Raw genomic sequence first — 18537 nt, forward strand, 5'->3', positions numbered from 1 at the left:
TCATTGGCCCTTCTTGAGAAGGAATGAGAGGAGAATGTGGGTACAACAATATCTGAATAGAAGGCACAACATGGATGAAATTCTGAATGAGCTTAAAGTAAAAGATAGGTTTGAATTTAAAAACTTTCTAAGAATGTCTGAGCATGATTTTAATGTAGTTTACTTACACAAACTTTGCTGAAGCCATGCCGATACTGCATGAACAATGAATTGATTTAAAATGTTTTCCAACCCCACTGGAAAACACGCCAACACGTTAAATATGTTAACTTCAACATATCAAGTTAACATGTTAAGTGAACTATGAACCAAATGTTCGTATGTATGTCATTTTTAACACGTTGTTGTTAAATGTTGATCAGTTGAGACCCGGTGTTTTTGTAAGTTCGGTTTTGTATATACAGAGTGGTTGGAAACAACAAGAGCGGGATATATGAGCGTTAGAGGGTTGGTCATATCGATAAATAATTTGAAAAATATAATTTGGTATCTCGCACCGTTGTCATTTTATCTGCCACTCAAATTAACCAATCACAGTGCTTCGCGGGCATATTCAATCGAACTATGTAATTTATTAGTTTCATCTCCGTGTTGATGATTACAATGACAATGAAAACTGAAAACATTGCTCTTCCTAATCAACACAAATATACACACTCACTCACTCAGCAGGTTTCTATGGGACACAAAGATCCTGCGCCGATCTCACAAATTGCCTCCATTGAACTCTGTTTTGGGCGAGTTCTTGTCAGTTGTTCACATTCAGATGTCTACATAGCTTGAAGATTTCGTTTTTCCAGGAGCTACGTGGTCTTCCCACTGGTCTTTTTCCTGTTAGTTCTTTAAAGATTCGTAAGACTATCCTTCACTTTCCATCCTTAGAAGATGACCAGCCATTGAAGTCTTCTGGAAATGATGTTGATTACTGGTGCTTACTGTGATAGTGAATTTCTTCATTTGATCTTTTATTCCAAGTTTGAGATATAGAATCAAAGTACAGTCCAAAAATTTTCCTGCAAACTTTATTTTCGAAAACCTGCAACTGATGTTGTTCTCTTTTTGTTAAACTTCATGATTCTGAACCATAAGTTAGAACTGGCCTGATGACAATGTTGTATATTATCAGTTTTGTATTTCTCGTCAAACATTTTGATCCCAATAGAAGCTGTAGAGAGTAGTACACCTTGTTAGCATTCTGTATTCTAACACTGATTTCCACTTCTCTTTGATTCTGTTCGCTAATCATAACTCCTAGGAACTTGAAAAGCTCAACTCGTTCAAAAGTAGGTTCAGAGGTGCCAAGTTCTCATTCACGTCAAGATCAACACAAATATTTTATTCAAATGAGCTATGCGGGACGGTGTTGCGAAATCTGCACGTGACTTAAGACCGCCTTCAGAGCCGCGCTGAGAAATCAGCCACAAACACACCGTGGGTTTCAGCCAGTGTCACAGTAGCGTGCTTGGTACAGCTCGGAGGTCCGTGTTCAGATCCCTCTCCTAGTGAAGTTTTTCCTTCGATTGGTGCTTTCAAGCCCATTTCAATTCGCCCGCAGAACAATCTGATTGGCTAACTTCAGCAGCTGATAAAATTATAATGGCATGAAAGATATCGAATTATTCTTTTCAAATTATACATCAGTATAACCAACCCTTTAACGCTGATATACGCAGTTCATGCTGTCTCCGACCACCCTGTATAATCAGATAGAAATGATAAGAGATGAATGAAATCTTAATTGGAATCCATACACAACTGTACACTATTCAAATTCCACACAGTTCGCTTACACAAAATCATATATAAGTAATAATAATAACAACGTAAACGTTTCCACCTTTTCAATACTACAATATATTCACAAAATTACAAATTACACGGTACTAGTTTCGACCCATCTAGGGGTCATCATCAGCCGTATTGGAGCAAAGATCATTTGTGGCGAAATCCTAAGAAAATGTTATTTTAAAGAATAACAAGTGAAGTGAGATGTTATGGTAATAGTTAATAATACAAGGAATATACATACTAAGAGGTTTTTAACAAAGAATAAAGTATAAATGGGGTGTTGTAAAAATTATAATCATGGAAATCAGTAAGTTCTTGTATTGAAATGAAATATGGCTTAGGAAGAGGGCTTAAGGTGGGGCTGAAGGGTGCGGGAGAAAGTGTAACTGTCTTGGAAAAGTACCTTTGATTAAATTTAGGATTGAGTTTAGGTTGGCTGCATTATTGTTTCTGAGGAAAGTGATAAATAGATCGAAGAGTATGTTGGGTTTCTCTGAGATTTCATTGAGATTGTGACTGGCATTAAAGTATTGGTCTAGGTGTATGTAGTAATTTTCCATTATGTTGAGTAAAGGGCCCTTGTTTGCTAATACGAGGATGTCCATGTCTTGTTCAATATTGGTCTTAGCTTCGACGATCATAGGAGTTGTTTATATTCATGTGCTCAACTAGCGTTTCATTTTCCCCTCGCCAGAAACAATGTATCACAGGTTCCACTGTAAACCATTCTTAAGAAGCACAGGCAAAGCAAGATATAGGATTACAGGTCAGTATTTGAGACAAGCGAAGATCCATTATGAATTTGTGTTAATAATCTGTTAGTAGCACACCAATGATGCTTGATTAGACACATTTAGTAAACATGACCTCTTTATTTACATCTCCAGAGAAAAACACAATAGACCAATCACTGTCATAGAATTCTTAAACGACAGAAGCACCGGAATACATTTATAATTATGATACAGAAAACACAATTTATTTTTTGAAACGATGTAACCATTGTACTTAAAAACCTGCAATATCTCAGGTTTTAAAATGTACGAAAAAATAACAACCAGATAAGTTTACAGTACGCAATAACTAAACCTCATAACCTGAATATATAAATTTATTCTGTGCACTTTGTTACTAAAGTAACCACAAATTAGCATATAACTTCACTCCTAGGATGATCCTTTGACAAATTCCTCTTCCAGTGCAAAGGGAAAGAAGACAAATAGGGAATCCTATATCTGTGAAGACTGATGTAGCCCTGTTCCTTATTTCAAAGCATATTATACTGAGAAAAAAAAAAAAAAAAAAAAGGAAGCGATATATGCAAAATTATAACAGATAATATGTCTTGCTTTTAGCACGCCCAGTAGCCATGATCATTAAGGCATCAAGCCTTTATGGTCTAACACTGGTTAATCCGTTCATGTGCTAAGGTGGAAAAAATTTCACACCATCAGAACGTTGGCCAGCAGGATAGAAACTGTTGTGGTAACCAATTTTTTAAACACTAGATATCACGCCAAATTTTGTTTAAAATTGGCTTTAGATCACAGTGACACAGATAGGCTGCTGACAGTGGGGGTCATGCCAAAAGACTGGGTTCAATTTCAAACCTTCCTACCACGTTCACATGAAATGAGGGCACGACACTGATGAGGGAGATTCATCAGTCCGATGAGGATGTAGAGACTTGGAGCTATTTGACAGGAGTAGGCCCTGCACTGACAATGTATTTCAATCTCTCATCATCACATATTATACAACACATAACAGGCAGCCGACACACTGGACACAAAAACATATTCACTTGTGTAATGATTTTCGCTTCCAAGGTAAACAGTAACCAACTCCTTGAACAAAGATGTTGCTCACAACTACATGAAGAACGGAAACTACCATCTTCATCATCAATGGATTCGTATTCAAATGCCCAGACATTAGAACACACACAACACACGTAGCCTTGTTTTTGCTGTATTTTCTTCTTCGTAATGTGTCTGGTCTTTCATGGCATTTTCATTATGTGTCTTGTTTTTACTACTGACTTTTGATAACAAAATGAAACCTCACTCAGCAATAGTCAGCTGCAGTGTGCCCCGGCAGATGGAAACACGTGTTATATAAAATGGCAAAATTGCTACCACCTGTGTTGGGGCAATCAGCATAAGATGTGGATACTGACAATGATTTATTGATTGACAAAGTTCAGTGAAGAACACCTTTGTTCAATAGAGCATTGAAAGAGTACTCTCTGCTATGAATGTGACGAAAATATTGTGGCAGGAAGTACGGAGCAATAATTTTCTGCATGGAAAAGATTGCCCAAAAGATGACAGAACATCTCAGAGATCAATTAAGCGCTTAAAAATGAACAAGAATGATAGTATCGTCTCCACACAAAACAAGTACTGACAGAATTGCTAAGTCAAGTCAGTCTGGATGACCGTAGAACTTATCAAGTTAAAACAGCAATCAGCACCATTAAACTAAGCCGTATAGCAGTCTAACATAAGAGGCTACCTTCTATCAATGACATTTAATTAAAATCTTTCAGCATTATTACAAACGCTGCATTTTTTTTCCTGATGCGCAGCAGCAGTCAATGCAATTTTGTTATTAAACTGTTTTCTTTTACACGTATGTTATAGTATTTTCATAAATTTGTATCCTGGGTCAAAAAGACTGAAAAACTGAAGGGTTATATTAACTAAGTCGACAATGAAAAGTATTACATCCAATTTAACAACAAAAATCAAGTTGAGATACAATCCAATCAACAAAAAGCAGAACGATAAAGGGGTGGAGTAATCTTCAATTATTCCCTCCCTCCCTCCCTCTCTTCTCAACTGCATAGGTTGCAAACAATTTTTGTTTGAAAGAGCAACAAGAACTTATTTTTCTCTGATCTGCAGAAAAAATATCAACACAAAGACAGTAATGTGTAAAATAATGTGCTTCTGGAGAAGAAATAAAGGGTCTGATGATATTAGTGACAAAGAAAAGGGAATGGATATTTGCTGTTTCACACCAACCTGCAGCAGTGCAGGAGATACCTTGGTCACCGTGGAGCCTCTTGATGTGCGTGAAGGCTTCCTCGGCCGCAGTGACCAGCCGTGCTCTGCGTTTCTTGACACGCCGCTCGTAATCATGTTCCTCGTAGAAGCGCTCGTTGTGGCTGGAGTCACGACGACGAGCATGAGCAGCCAACATAGCCCTCGATTGACTCTGCTTGAAAAGTTAAAAAGTCCACATTGATCACATTGAAAGATTTATCAAATACAGTAAGACAAGTAATAAGACATGCTTATTGCTTTAATTGTTCTCCGTTTAATACTGATCCACATTCTGAGAGATGAAATACTCTCCAAACTTCTTATATTTATATTTAGAAAAATGCAAATTAGAATATTCAGCAATAATTTGGGATCCACTTTATAAAGATCAAATTAATTTGAATGAAAGTGTACAAATAAGTTAACACATTGATGACCGGCCCCAGAGATCTCTGGAGTGGTGAGTGGTTGTTGATGGACCCCGGAGATCTCAGTTTTTAGACACAGGCATAGTTTGTAGCTTCCTGTGCTATCTGTTGGCTATAATTTTAACTAATTTCAATCCTGTCATGGAGTAGAGGGATCATAGATTTTAGTGTCAATGTATTTTTTTTAATTGTACGGTCTTTGTAGCCATGGAAACTTCGTCTATACATGATATTCTTACGCGCTGAGAATCGCTGTACAATCATTGCCCATAGCTACGTGCCCTATGTGACGACAAAGTATTTCAACATTTACATGCAGATTCAGTGTCTGATGAAGATTCCAGTGAGAGCATACACATTGGATATTAGAGACTAATATAACCTAAACCAACCGAATGTCATCACAAGTTTTTTAAAGCATATCATTATGCTTTTAACAAATGTATAATAATTGTAAACTCATTCTCTTTTTAGACAGAGCAATTGTATACAAGCTAAATGTTTGTATGTATGGTACTTGTTAACACAATTCACTAGTCATAACTATCCACATCAGCCAGATGTTTCTAAAGAACACAGAATAGACACACAATTATTTCAGTCAAAACAATTAATGCCAGCTTAAGCATTTTAAGTATTTTATTACTAAAGCAATATCCGGAATCCTGGTTATTTTGATCTTGGGTAGTAGGAACAGTGGCTGAAGATGCCTAAAAATAGGCAAAACATGCCCCGCTTATGACATGACAACAATAATATAAAAATATTCATGTAAATCAATAAAAAAACCATAATGTATTGAAAAGGTGGACTCAAAAAATAAAAATTATTTTAGAAAGATACAGAAGGGTGTTCGGATAGTTTTCATTAGGTAGTGTATAACGCGAAGTATATAAGCCGGTAAATAACACCACCAATTACAGTCTCCTTTGTTTACAGTAACCTTGATAGAAAAGAGACTACAGTACAAAAACACATAGCTACCAAACATGTGTCAGGCCGTTACAAATAGTAGACAAACCTGCAGTGAAGTGTTGTTCATGCCGTCAACATCATAGAACTTGAAGCTGGATCCACCTTTGCGAGACTTGGAGACAGGAATACGTTCTAAATACGGATTGTATATAGGGAACTCTGTGTAGTAGCGCTCGAGCACCCAGACAGCAGCCCGCTGTATACTGAGCTGGCCAATAGCATACGCCCTACTCTCTCCATCCGGACTGCGAACAACCTGTGAAAGACAGATTAACAGAGATATTAGTAAGTTTTGATGATGATGATGATGATGATGATGATGCTTGTTGTTTAAAGGAGCCTACCATCAAGGTCATCGGCCCCTAATGGTAGGAAATGAAATAACAACAAAAAGTTCAAAATCATCCACTGACCGAAGTTTTAAAAAATGTCATGAAGAATGAATGGATGGACATGAACCCAAAAAAAACCGACAAAAAAACAAGAAACAAGCAAACAAAAACAGTGGATTCGACTTAAAAAAGATAATAAATAATAGTATTACTGACCAAGGGACTACTTATAAAGCACAACCCTGAATCAAGGATACTTGATGTCTAAAGTGGTCCAAAATCCAGGTCTAGGGCCCCTCAGAATGGTTTTTTTTTTTGCTAGTTGCTTTACGTCGCACCGACACAGATAGGTCTTATGGCGACGATGGGACAGGGAAGGGCTAGGAGTGGGAAGGAAGCGGCCGTGGCCTTAATTAAGGTACAGCCCCAGCATTTGCCTGGTGTGAAAATTGGAAACCACAGAAAACCATCTTCAGGGCTGCCGACAGTGGGGTTCGAACCTACTGTCTCCCGAATAATGGATACTGGCCGCACTTAAGCGACTGCAGCTATCGAGCTCGGTCCTCAGAATGGTGCATGCCGTGAGTAAAGTAGAACCATGGTATTTGTCATGTTGGGGTACTAATCAAAAGTAGCGAACTCATGGTGTTCCACACAAGATGGTACTACTCACAAGTATTGTACTTCGTACAGGTTAACGCAGACCTATGGTGTTTCTCACACAATGGCGCCACTTATAGCCAACGCAAACCGATGAGGTTCCTCACCTAGGTGTACTAACCACAGGGACTCGTACTATGCAGTGGTGTTCCTCACATAGTGGGTACTAATCACAGGCAACGCAGACCCACGGTGTCGCTCATATAGTGGTACAACTCACAGGCAACGCCCAGACCTGCGGTGTTGCTTACATGGGTACGACTCACGGGTACTCGAAAACCCATACTGATTCACCTCCCTGTTGCTACTAAACACAAACCTATTTCGTATGTAATATAGGGGTACAACTCGCAAGTAAAGGCGACTCATGGTGTTCCCCACGTGATGGTAAAAATCAAAAGTAGTTTCATGGTTCTAAGAAAATCATCCCTTGGTCGCCCCTTTTAGTCGCCTCTCACGACAGGCAGGGGATACCGTGGGTGTATTTTTTGTCTACGTCCCCCACCCACAGGGAGTAGAGAGAGAGAGAAAAAAGAAGGAAGGGATCCGTCACTTCGAAAAATGAAGTAACGGACGAAGAAAGGCAAGGGCCAAGAAGGGCGTGAAAGTGAAAGACTCCCTAGGCCTCGAATGCTCTAATACTGGCAAGGTTGGAAAAGAACAAGAGTTGACCAAGGGAGGTCGGACAGGATAGACGAAAGTGAGGAGCCTGGCACAAGTAAGTGGAAGCAATGCCAAGACTCAGCTAAGGGCCCCGTGGTCGCCAATCCACACTCCCAAGTTGAGAACCCCTTGGGCCCCTTTTAGTCGCCTCTTACGACAGGCACGGGATACCGCGGTTGTACTCTACATGTGCATCCCCCACCCGCAGGGGGTAGTGTGTTTGGTCCGCGAGAGGTATTAAATTTCCCTCAAGTCCACCGGCAAGCCCGTTAGGAGCCCTCTATCCGCCACCTGGGAGTATCACCTCTCTCCCTGCTACGCCAGCGTAGTAGGTTCGTGGTTAGTAAGTTTTAATAAGGGCAAGGAAACAAGAACACAATGAAAATGTCACACAAATTACATTTTGGTCAGATAATATTCTTGTAAAAGATCAAAATACTGTAGTTGTAAACCCTTTAGTAAAATCGTAAATTTATAACAAGTCTCAAATGATAATAATTATAGAAATAATGTACTGCAAAGCAAAAAGAGAGAGAGAAAAAAGAGCATACCGAGAACATAAAGAAAAGGAAGATTCATTGCTTAAAAAAGAAATTAACCCTCTTAGCACAGAATGTATGTATGTTGAGTCCTCAGCCCATAGCTGATTGGAACCTAGACGGACCTACCATCAGCTACCATAAGTAGCCTAGGTGTTGCTGAAGAAGCATACTAGGGAAATGAGGAGCGAGATATAATTTAATTTCCCGATACTTTCCTCACCAAACCAGAAGGTGTTGTTACGTAATAGTTTGCCGAGCCCATTGAAAAGTATTCAAAAACGAACTTTCTGAACAAAACTTTCACACCATTCATCATAAAGACTGGCTGGATAAGGAATGGTGTTATTAGTATCGCTCATACTCCAGTCACTTTTAAACTGTCAAAGCCAAGGATGAGACAATGACCAAAAAAATGAAAGTAACAAACCTGATCTAGCCCATATTAAGGAGAGAGAGCACAATCTGCAACTGTATCTCACCAGGACCACAACTCTGAACCCCTCGTCCCAGGATGATGATATCAGTGTAAAAGAGGAGAATAGTACCATAAACAACAAGGCAGCATAAAGCAACAAGGGAGGAAAAAAAGTCCTACCGGATAATCGAGAACAGTCTAACAGCACGTAATCAATAGTCGATGACTGCAAGTCAGAGTAGCCTAACTTTGAAAACTCTAACAAACTGGTTTTGTTAAAATTTTGTTCATAGCCTTCCAATAGAGTCTTATTATGTGATTTCATGTAAAATAAATAATTTGGTGTTATGTTGATTCCATAATCACTTAATCACCAGAAATATATCAACTGATTCAATTTTGGCAGATTTCGCAAATAAACGCCTTGCGAAGTCATTATTATTAGCTATAAATGTCATTTTTGTTCTGTATTGAAGTGCAATATTAGAAGTGGCTGCTGAAACTAGTCCCCAGACTGATGTAATATTATTTACTTGATATATTGTATTGTGAAAGGTGGACCCTCTTGTAAATTTATTTCTTACAAAGTCAGCGTCCCTACTCATAAAAATCTTAGCCATATTAATTATAGCAGCTGCAAAATTTATTTGTATAACAAATTCTTCCAAAGTCTTACCTTAATATAGTACATTGGCTGCAGATGTCTCACTTCCACTAGAACAACAGCCAGGTAATGAATGAAAAGCAGAGTATCTGTAAGACTGGAAGCATAAGCCACCAAACCCCGATACTGCACCGCCTCTCCACCGGAGGTCGAGGCCAAGGCACCTTCCGTCACTTGCACTACGTAGAACAGCCAGTATGCGAACGTACACACCAACACAAGGACCAGAACAGCAGCTCGAAACAGGAAAATGCGTGGCATAGTCGCTCGTGGTCGACGCAGGAATATGGCCCAAGCTCCAGCCGCCAGCAGCACCAGCTTGAAGGCCAAAGACACTAGAAGTCCTTTACACTCGGCCCCGCACGCCAGCACCTGAGATCCTGGGGTTAGTGCGGGGAAGAAACCCAATTTGGGTAGAACTACCATAGCAAGGGGACTCAGGAAGGCTGCCACAGATAACACTCCTGTAAGAGTGGAGCCCAGATATCTGTGGCACATGAACGTGAGTCCTGTATCAGGTTCTCCCGGCCATGTGCCAGCACCAATCTCCTCGACGTCCGACTGCTCAGATGTGTTCCCAGTGACTGCTGTCGTGTTCTCACCCCAGTTGTCATCCTAAAACAAACAATTAATATGTTATTTCTCCAACTCAAAGCTACTTTTGGTTTATATTATGTTCTTTCTTTCTGAATGAACAGTCAGTGCAAGCCGAGGCCGCCATACCCTCATGGACATGTCCAGATCAAAACTACTTTCAAAATCATCTCAGTATATTCTTCTCCACAGGGTGGTCGGAAACAACATGAAGCGTGTATATCACCGTTAGAGGGTTGGTCATGCTGATAAATAATTTGAAAGAAATAATTCTGTATCTCTCACCGTTGTCATTTTATCAGCTGTTGGAATTAGCCAATCAGATCCCTTTGCGAGGCTGTATTGCTAAATCTGTACGTGGCTTAGGACAGACATGAAAGCACTAGTTGAAGAATAAAACTTCGCCAGGGGAAGGGTTTGAATAGAGACCTCCGAGCTGTGGTGAAACCAAAAGATGTTTGAATTTGATGCTGATTTCTTGTCAGGGCTCTCAAGCTTTTCTAAAGTCGTGTGCAGATTCAGCAACAGTGCTGCGCAAAGCCCACTTGAATTCGCCCATGAAGCGATCTGATTGGCCAACTCCAACAGCTGATAAAATGACAATTGCACGAGATATTGAATGATTTCTTTAAAATTATTGAACAGTATGACCAACCCTCTAATGCTCATATAAAAAGTTTACGTTGTTTCTGACCAACCTGTTTAGATACCATACCTGTCAACTTTACAAAACCAAAAATCGGGAGATTTTGATATGAAAATCAGGAAAAATCAGGAAACACAATTGGTAAAAACTGCTTATTCTACATGTCTTGTGCAATACAGGAGTAGCCTACTATGGTATATAATACTTATTGTCTCAAAACCAGACTGGTGGTATACGAGGCTACAAGGCTAAAAATTACACATCTCTATTCCCTCACAGGAAGTACGAGTGAGATGATCTGTCTCTTAGAAGCCTTCCGAAAATAAAATGGACGTGTGTCCCACACCAGTGAATCAATCATGCACTTATACATACACCATTACTTAGCAAATCCATAGATCAATACATTTCATCACGCGCCCGCGCGATAATGCTTAGCGCAATGCTACTTTTATCAAGTAAAATTTGCGAGAACTGTCTCCAACTAAAATTTCAAAAGTCACTAGTCGCTTTGAAATTCTGTCACTAAATTACTAAAAATGACTCCAAATCTAGCGACTCGTCTCTACAATTGACTAGACTGATGTGAACGAACACGAACATAGCAAGCGAGAAAGAGATTGACAATCAATAAACACGTCGCGATATTCATGTTGAAGTTCACCAATAAATAACAAAAAATCGGGAGAAATAATAGAATAATCGGGAGGCTGGAAGAACTGCCGAAAACCAGGAGTCTCCCACCCAAATTGGGAAAGTTGACAAGTATGATATACGTATATGTGTCTATTTATCTGTACTTTTCGAACAATAACTTAACACTTGTTTTTTATATTGGACAGGACAAACAGTAGCCCATGTCGGGTTTCATTTAACCCTAAAGCAGGCGTGCCTAAAAATGATACATGACCAGGCGCCTGGTGTACTTTATACCCCACACTACAACAACAGATAATAATAGTAAATATCTCATTTCCATCCAATTTTAATTATCCACATCTCTTATTATTACAAATGTTAGCATATTATACACTGTAGCAAGTGATAATGCAACAATAAATGTTATTTGCATGCTTGAAAACTTTTCAGAAATTTGATCCAATTACACAAGAATCTTCTAATACATAGGCTCTGCACAAGTTTTAATGTACATGTTCGTACGAGTCACGGTGTCATCTACGATATCTCTGTCAACTATTTTATGGAAGGAAGATATTTTATCTTTGATTCCTCTTGCATTAAGTTTAGGACCAGGAAATACTTTGACACCGTTTTTGGTTTTAGTTTTGCATGCCTTTGAAAAATCAGTTTTCCTCCACCTGGTGATTTTGTCTTTTCCAATAAAGTATTCGTAACGTTCATTTTCACTTCCGAGACAAATCCGTCCTCTGAAGTGAGACCTTCCTCATATTCAGTTTCATGATCACTTCATATTCCTCACCTGATTTTGTGCTGTCCTAGTTGTCTTCCTCTGGCTGTTCGTGAAGTAATTTGGCTATTTCCTCAGGCGCCAATATCATAAATAAACGGGAAATATATTGTAAAGAGAGAAATAATAATAAATTTTGTGTTTTAAATGGTGACGCGCTTGAAAATATTTGTAAACAATGTAGTCGAAATACTCTATCGGGCGCACGGGGTACATTGTAGCCCACCTGTGACATGTTCCGAATTGAAGCTAAAATACAGCCATTTTGTGCACTCACGGAGACTACAAACTATCACATTCAACAACTAAGGTCACACTGGAGGAACAGCAGACGAGCAACCAATCTTAGAAAAGCTACAGTGTTGCCAAGTTGAAAAAATTAGCAGCGGTGTACTTTATACCCCAGCACGCCTGCTGGAGGGTTAATTTGTGTCTGTATGTTACAGCATCACAGGAGAATGTACAGACAAAGTCATGAGCAACAACAACAACAACAACAACAACAACAACAACAACGCAAAAACGATTAAACTGTGAAGGGCCACAGAACCAGGATGCCAGTACGTCATGACAAGCTACTCGCAGCTATACGTCCACACACATTTTGCCTCAGAATCTCGGGAACTTGAGGGGTCAACAAAAGAGTAATCATGTAATTACTAAATGATTGTCCCCTTATAACATCTTAAAAATGCATAACATATATGACAATTTAGGACAATTATATTCCAACCATTTTTCGTTTACTCTATAATACTACCAGTTATTCTTAAAAATACAACTCTGTACATAATGCTTAAAACAAATACATAATGGGCCGATTGCAAAAACGATGACTAGTTTTAAGCCTTATGCAACGTCTACCTAGACAACCTAGTCGATCACGACCTTCCTTTGCCTAAACAATGTTTAACCGGTGTTTAACCAGACGTCATTTAAAGTTTCAATATTGGTTCGAAAATGGAAACAGATATATCTTCCATGCAACTCTTTGCTTGTTGCAACCAATGAAATTCATCGGCGAGTACACCAATGTTAGTCAGCTGTCATCTTCCTGCACATTACTCAAATATGGCTAAGCACGAGTACGGCTTGCCCATAGATAAGATACCGCTTCCGATGGAAATGAATATTATCGACATTAAAGAGAGACGCCACCGCACGAGGAAGTGTAGCTTTCATAATAGTGCTGTTATGGTGAGTGTAATCGAAATAGCCTCTGGGAAGCGAAGATGAAACTATATTACTGTGTAACAGAATGAGATGTATGGGCCATATAAATGTAGCTTGCATTCTAGAGATCATACATTCGAAACGCAACATCGGCAGCCCTGAAGACTGTTTTCCGTAGTTTCCCCATTTTTACATCAGGCAAATAGTGGGGTTATTATGGCCCCAGGTCTTCCTTCTCAGTCCTTGCCTTTTCCGATATCATAGTTTCCAAAAAAATGAACTGAACTAGCGCGATGATTATCTGGGGGAAAAAAAAACCCTCACACACACACACACACACACACACACACACACACACACACACACACACACACACACACACACACACACACACACACACACACACACACACACACACACACACACACACAACCTGCTTTTTTAGTGTCACTATTACGCGTGCTTACTTGGCATTAAATGTAATAACTGAATCTCTCCCGTATAATGTACGTGACAGCCCTTTGACGATCGGGACAAGTTATTTTGATATAGATGTAGTCGAAGTGACCTATAATTCCAGGGAAATTATCTCAAATATAATAAAATATATCGGTTGTCAAGAACTGCAGTCAAGTTGACAGTTACCGGACTGTCCCTTGTGTCATATGTTTCATGGTACATAACCTCTAATTGCGATTCACTCCTGAAATTTGAGGTTAAACAGTTTCCTCGACAGTGTTTGAATATGGCCGGTTGAACATCAGTTTTAGACAGTGTCTAAGTGATAAATAACATCTTTGCAATGTGGCAGCCATACTTAGACGTTGTTTAACCATAAACATCGTCTAAATACCGTCTCTGCAATCGAGCCCAATATGTTTAAATAAGTAATTATTAATACCATGTTTCAGCATGTACAGTTTGTTACTTCATGTTAATAATGTACAGCCAACTATGCTCTATACAAGCAATATGCAAGTTGATTTGTTTACCTGAGGGAGAATCTGGACTTCGATGACTTCTTGCCCATCTCGATTTTCATCACTCAAAGTTACAGATGTTTGGAAAGGTGCCATGGGGTCATCCGCTTTCCTATGACTTCTATTACTCCTGCAAGCAAAATCCGTACATATCTCAAAACACAGTAAAACAAGTCTTAAATGGGCCCCCTCTCTAAGCAGAAATGTAGCTTTAATGGAAAATTCCCAGTCCCTTGACTTGGGCGTATAATGTAAAGCTAACCACCAACGATTAAGCAGAAACTGTCAAACGTGGAAACAGAAGCAAAATATGCCTTTATACAGAAAATTTCCAATCCTCCAAGTGGATCATTTATAATATTTTAACCATCCTACACAATCTAGATGGTCTGTGATGCAAGGGCAAGTACTGTATGCAGAACATTCCTTCGACCGACTGGACAATACACTTTCCATAATGGTACTCTATACTCAGCAACTAGCTTGTCAATTTTCTTAGGAATTCACCACTTTATCAAATGCCATTAGATTTTAAAGCAGCTACAGGAATTTGCCCTACAGCAGAATGAGTTGAGTAAGTTTGGTGGAATTTCTGAGGCAAAAGTTATTGTGAGAAGTTAACCAATCAATTGAGAAAACTGACTGACTGCTGGAGAATGTAAAGTCTAGAGCTGTAACAGTAATAAATAACAATTTCATGTATACTGATAATATTCCACATGTTTTCAGTATCTAGTGCAAATGAATACGGAATGTATACTATTTTCCAGTACAATTCATTAAGCAGAAACTGTCTTTAGTAGAAATTTTTAACTGTCTCTTACGATTTTGCTGAAGACAGTTATGCTGTACATTATTTTGCAATTATTTTAAGACTCACGCTCATTAACAGATGACACTGTAATTCAAGTCTTTAGAAGTACAATCATCCAAACTTTTCACATTACATTTATAAGAATTATTGGTGCTAGCCCACCTGGTGGCCATTATCATTAAGGCGTTGGTCTAACACCATGGTTAGCCAGTTCGAGTCCCGTTGGTCGAAATAATTTTCACCATCAGAATGGTGACCAGCAGGGTTAGTACAGGTGGTGGTATACAATTTCTAATCACTAGATTGCGTGCCAAAAGCCTGGATTAAATTCCAAACCTCTCCACAGTGCTCATATGGAGTGAGGGTATATGAAGCTGTTGATGGTGATTCATCGATGAGATGGGGACGGTAAGCCTTGAGCAGACCCCTTGGTGCTATTTGACAGGAGTAGGCTATGTGCCGGCACCTGGATTTACCCTCTCCCTTCCTACTATCATATATCACGTCATTCATTTCATCTCATTAACTCCTCTGATGAGGTTGTCGCCAGGAAGGGCAACCAGTCATAAAAACCCATCACAACAGGTTCACCTCACCTCATACCCGAACCCGTAGAGAAACAGGACGAGGGCTGGACAAACATTTTGTGCTAGAGGAATACTGATTATGCAAAATCTCAGACTTTGATATTCAATTGGACAGAAAGCAGCTTTAAGCATATTTAAATGTATGGATGGAAATAAAGGATAAGAAATATACATTACTGCTAATTATTACTGTTTTATCTTGAAAATGACACTGTTTCAAACCCCATAAGTGATAGCAAACACAATAAAAATGAACACCTGCAGAGTGGCCATTTTTAGACCTTGTTACTAAGTAGACAAGTATTTAAAATCAACAAAAACTTTACTGATTTACTGAAAGGCAAAGAAGGCTTCCGAGAGAGCTAATTTGAATGTAAGCACTAGTAAAACAACCTACTCTTGTGAAGAAACGGATACCAGAACCTTCCTGAGAGACATTTTCTCAATTTTTTCTCAAATATATAAGTTTCTCTTTTAGAAATGAATGATATTTTGTATGTTTTACATGATAAGGCCCATACCTTGTGCTACGATTCGGATGGAGTCTATGGTTGTTCCTGTGTGTATGGCTCCGTGACCGCCGCGACCTGGAGCTTTGTTCGCTCAGGGCAGACTTCACGGACTCCGTCTCCATCCCTCTCGCCGTGTGTGGTCCCTCCCCACGCGGCCACCCGCCACCATCAGGCACCCCTCTTTGAGTAACCACTTTCCAGAGAACAGGAACCACTGATAGATCAGTGCTTATAGCTGAAATTAGGGACAGCATCATAAAAATATATAATAGAGGTTATTCCGTACAATTAAAAAAAAAGGAAAATGACAAAAAGATAAAGAATATAAGAATGGAAACACTCATTATCAGTAAATACACAGATGCTTGAGCATGTGAAAACCATCATGTGAAATATTTCACCTTAGAAGTTTGGCCAGTAAGATTCTGCCAAGAATTTAATGTTCATTACTGTACAAGTCACATCACAGAATTCGCGTTCTTTGATTATATATTTTAACTGTAGGTCAGTATTTTTCCGACAACAATGTCACACAGTGGTGTTCATATGTGCAACAATGATATATGAAGCAAATCAGAAAGTTTCTAGAATTTTTTTATTAGACAGAAATGGAATAAAACTGACAGGAAACACTTGAGATACCAATAAAATCCTGTTCCTTGTATCACACATATTTTACAAGGAATAACACATCTAAACTCAAGATATAACATTGAAAGAAGACAACCAACTGTCCAATAATAATAATAATAATAATAATAATAATAATAATAATAATAATAATAATAATAATAATAATAATGACACAATGGAATGAAACTACAGTAGACTACAACAAGGAAGTGTGCTGTCAACACTTATTTATAATGGTTATGAATGACATTGTGAAGGCGACAACAGGTAAAATATGGGAACAGAAAGCTGAAGGTAAATAGTGTTTGCTGATATTGTGGCAGGGATGGCGAACCTATGACACACATGCCAATAGGTGACACGCAAACACAAACACATCAGACACATACTAACATAAATGTGAATGTTTTAACATGTAATAAATAGGTACAAAATACAGCAATATAGCATACTTTAACATTACGCTTTAATAAAGAAGTATCTATCAATTCATTTTTTTCTTAATCCGTTTACCCTCCATGGTTGGTTGTTCCCTTGGACTCGGCAAGGGATCCCACCTCTACCACCTCAAGGGCAGTGTCCTGGACCGTGAGTCATTGGGTCGGGGTATACAACCGGGGAGGAGGTCCATTGCCTCTCCCACGCTGCCTCACCTTTTATGCTGAACAGGAGACTTGTGGAGGATGAGAAGAGAGAAGAAAGCAGCCATGGCCTTAAGTGAAGTACCATCCCGGTATTTGCCTGGAGAAATGGGAAACCATGGAAAACTACTTCCGGGGTGGCTGAGGTGGGAATCAAACCCCCTTCTACTCAGTTGACCTCCTGGGAATCGAAACCGGGCTTCCGGGGGTGGCTAACCACTACAGCACAGAGGCGGACAATTAATTCTGAGGCCGTATTTTTTTTACAATTTTTATTAGGTTAAACGAAAAATATACCTTATTTTTGGTTTGCAAATTAAAACCATGTAACATTCAGTCAAATGAAAGGTTTCATGATGATTTCTTAGGAAAATAACCGGTGGCACAGTAGGTAGTAAAAAATAATAAGCACGATCGTAACCCGTCTATAGACGAGCTGACGCGGCCAGTCCAGCACTGCTATGCCCGTCTATGGACGGTGCGCGAGAATTTTAATTTTATTGAGTTTCCCAGTTCACTTTCGAGTGCCAATTTGATCTCTGACATGTTCTGCCATTTGTTGGGCATTATGTAGAACTAATTGATCAGAGATTATAGCTTCGGGAAGTAACAGAGCTTTTTATAGATGTCTGTGGAGTTCATCTGCGATGTAAACAAACATGGCGGAACAACAATCGAATTGCTCTTGCAGCAAGGTTATTTCTGATCACAGAATCTTTCAGTTATTAACCATAGCGGAAAATGATGATGGAGATGATTTTAACGAATTGTTAAGTGACTTTGAAAGCGAGAGTGATAGAGTGAATGCCGAAAATATTGTATGTGAGAGAGAAACAGAGCCTCCTTCTAAAGGAAGGAAGAAAAGCACGGTGAGTACAAAAGCTATTTTATCACTATTTTCGTGACGGACGGATTACTTTTCTTCATCAGACTTTTAAGTAACTGTGCCAGGCTCTGAGGGCCAAGTAGTGTTTGATGACAACCCGAAAATCATTGATTTTTTAAAAACTT

General features: G+C 39.1%; 1 protein-coding gene across 4 annotated transcripts in view; it reads right to left on the bottom strand.

The window, feature by feature from the left end:
- Vang (Strabismus domain-containing protein Vang) overlaps window positions 1-18537 on the bottom strand; it is a 43604-nt gene that overhangs the window by 17177 nt on the left and 7890 nt on the right. For 2 of the 4 annotated variants that reach the window (XM_067157584.2, XM_067157582.2), the window contains exons 2-6: window positions 16262-16487; window positions 14352-14469; window positions 9530-10132; window positions 6288-6497; window positions 4818-5013 (exon numbers count right to left, since the gene is read on the bottom strand). In XM_067157584.2, the coding sequence (XP_067013685.1) occupies window positions 4818-5013; window positions 6288-6497; window positions 9530-10132; window positions 14352-14469; window positions 16262-16374 (1240 nt within the window). In that variant the 5' untranslated portion in view covers window positions 16375-16487. The remainder of the gene's footprint in view (window positions 1-4817; window positions 5014-6287; window positions 6498-9529; window positions 10133-14351; window positions 14470-16261; window positions 16488-18537) is intronic. The other 2 variants (XR_010861465.2, XM_067157583.2) reach the window with 2 other exon arrangements.

This window comes from Anabrus simplex, chromosome 13, assembly GCF_040414725.1.
Source record: "Anabrus simplex isolate iqAnaSimp1 chromosome 13, ASM4041472v1, whole genome shotgun sequence".
Classification (NCBI taxonomy): Eukaryota; Metazoa; Arthropoda; class Insecta; order Orthoptera; family Tettigoniidae; genus Anabrus; species Anabrus simplex.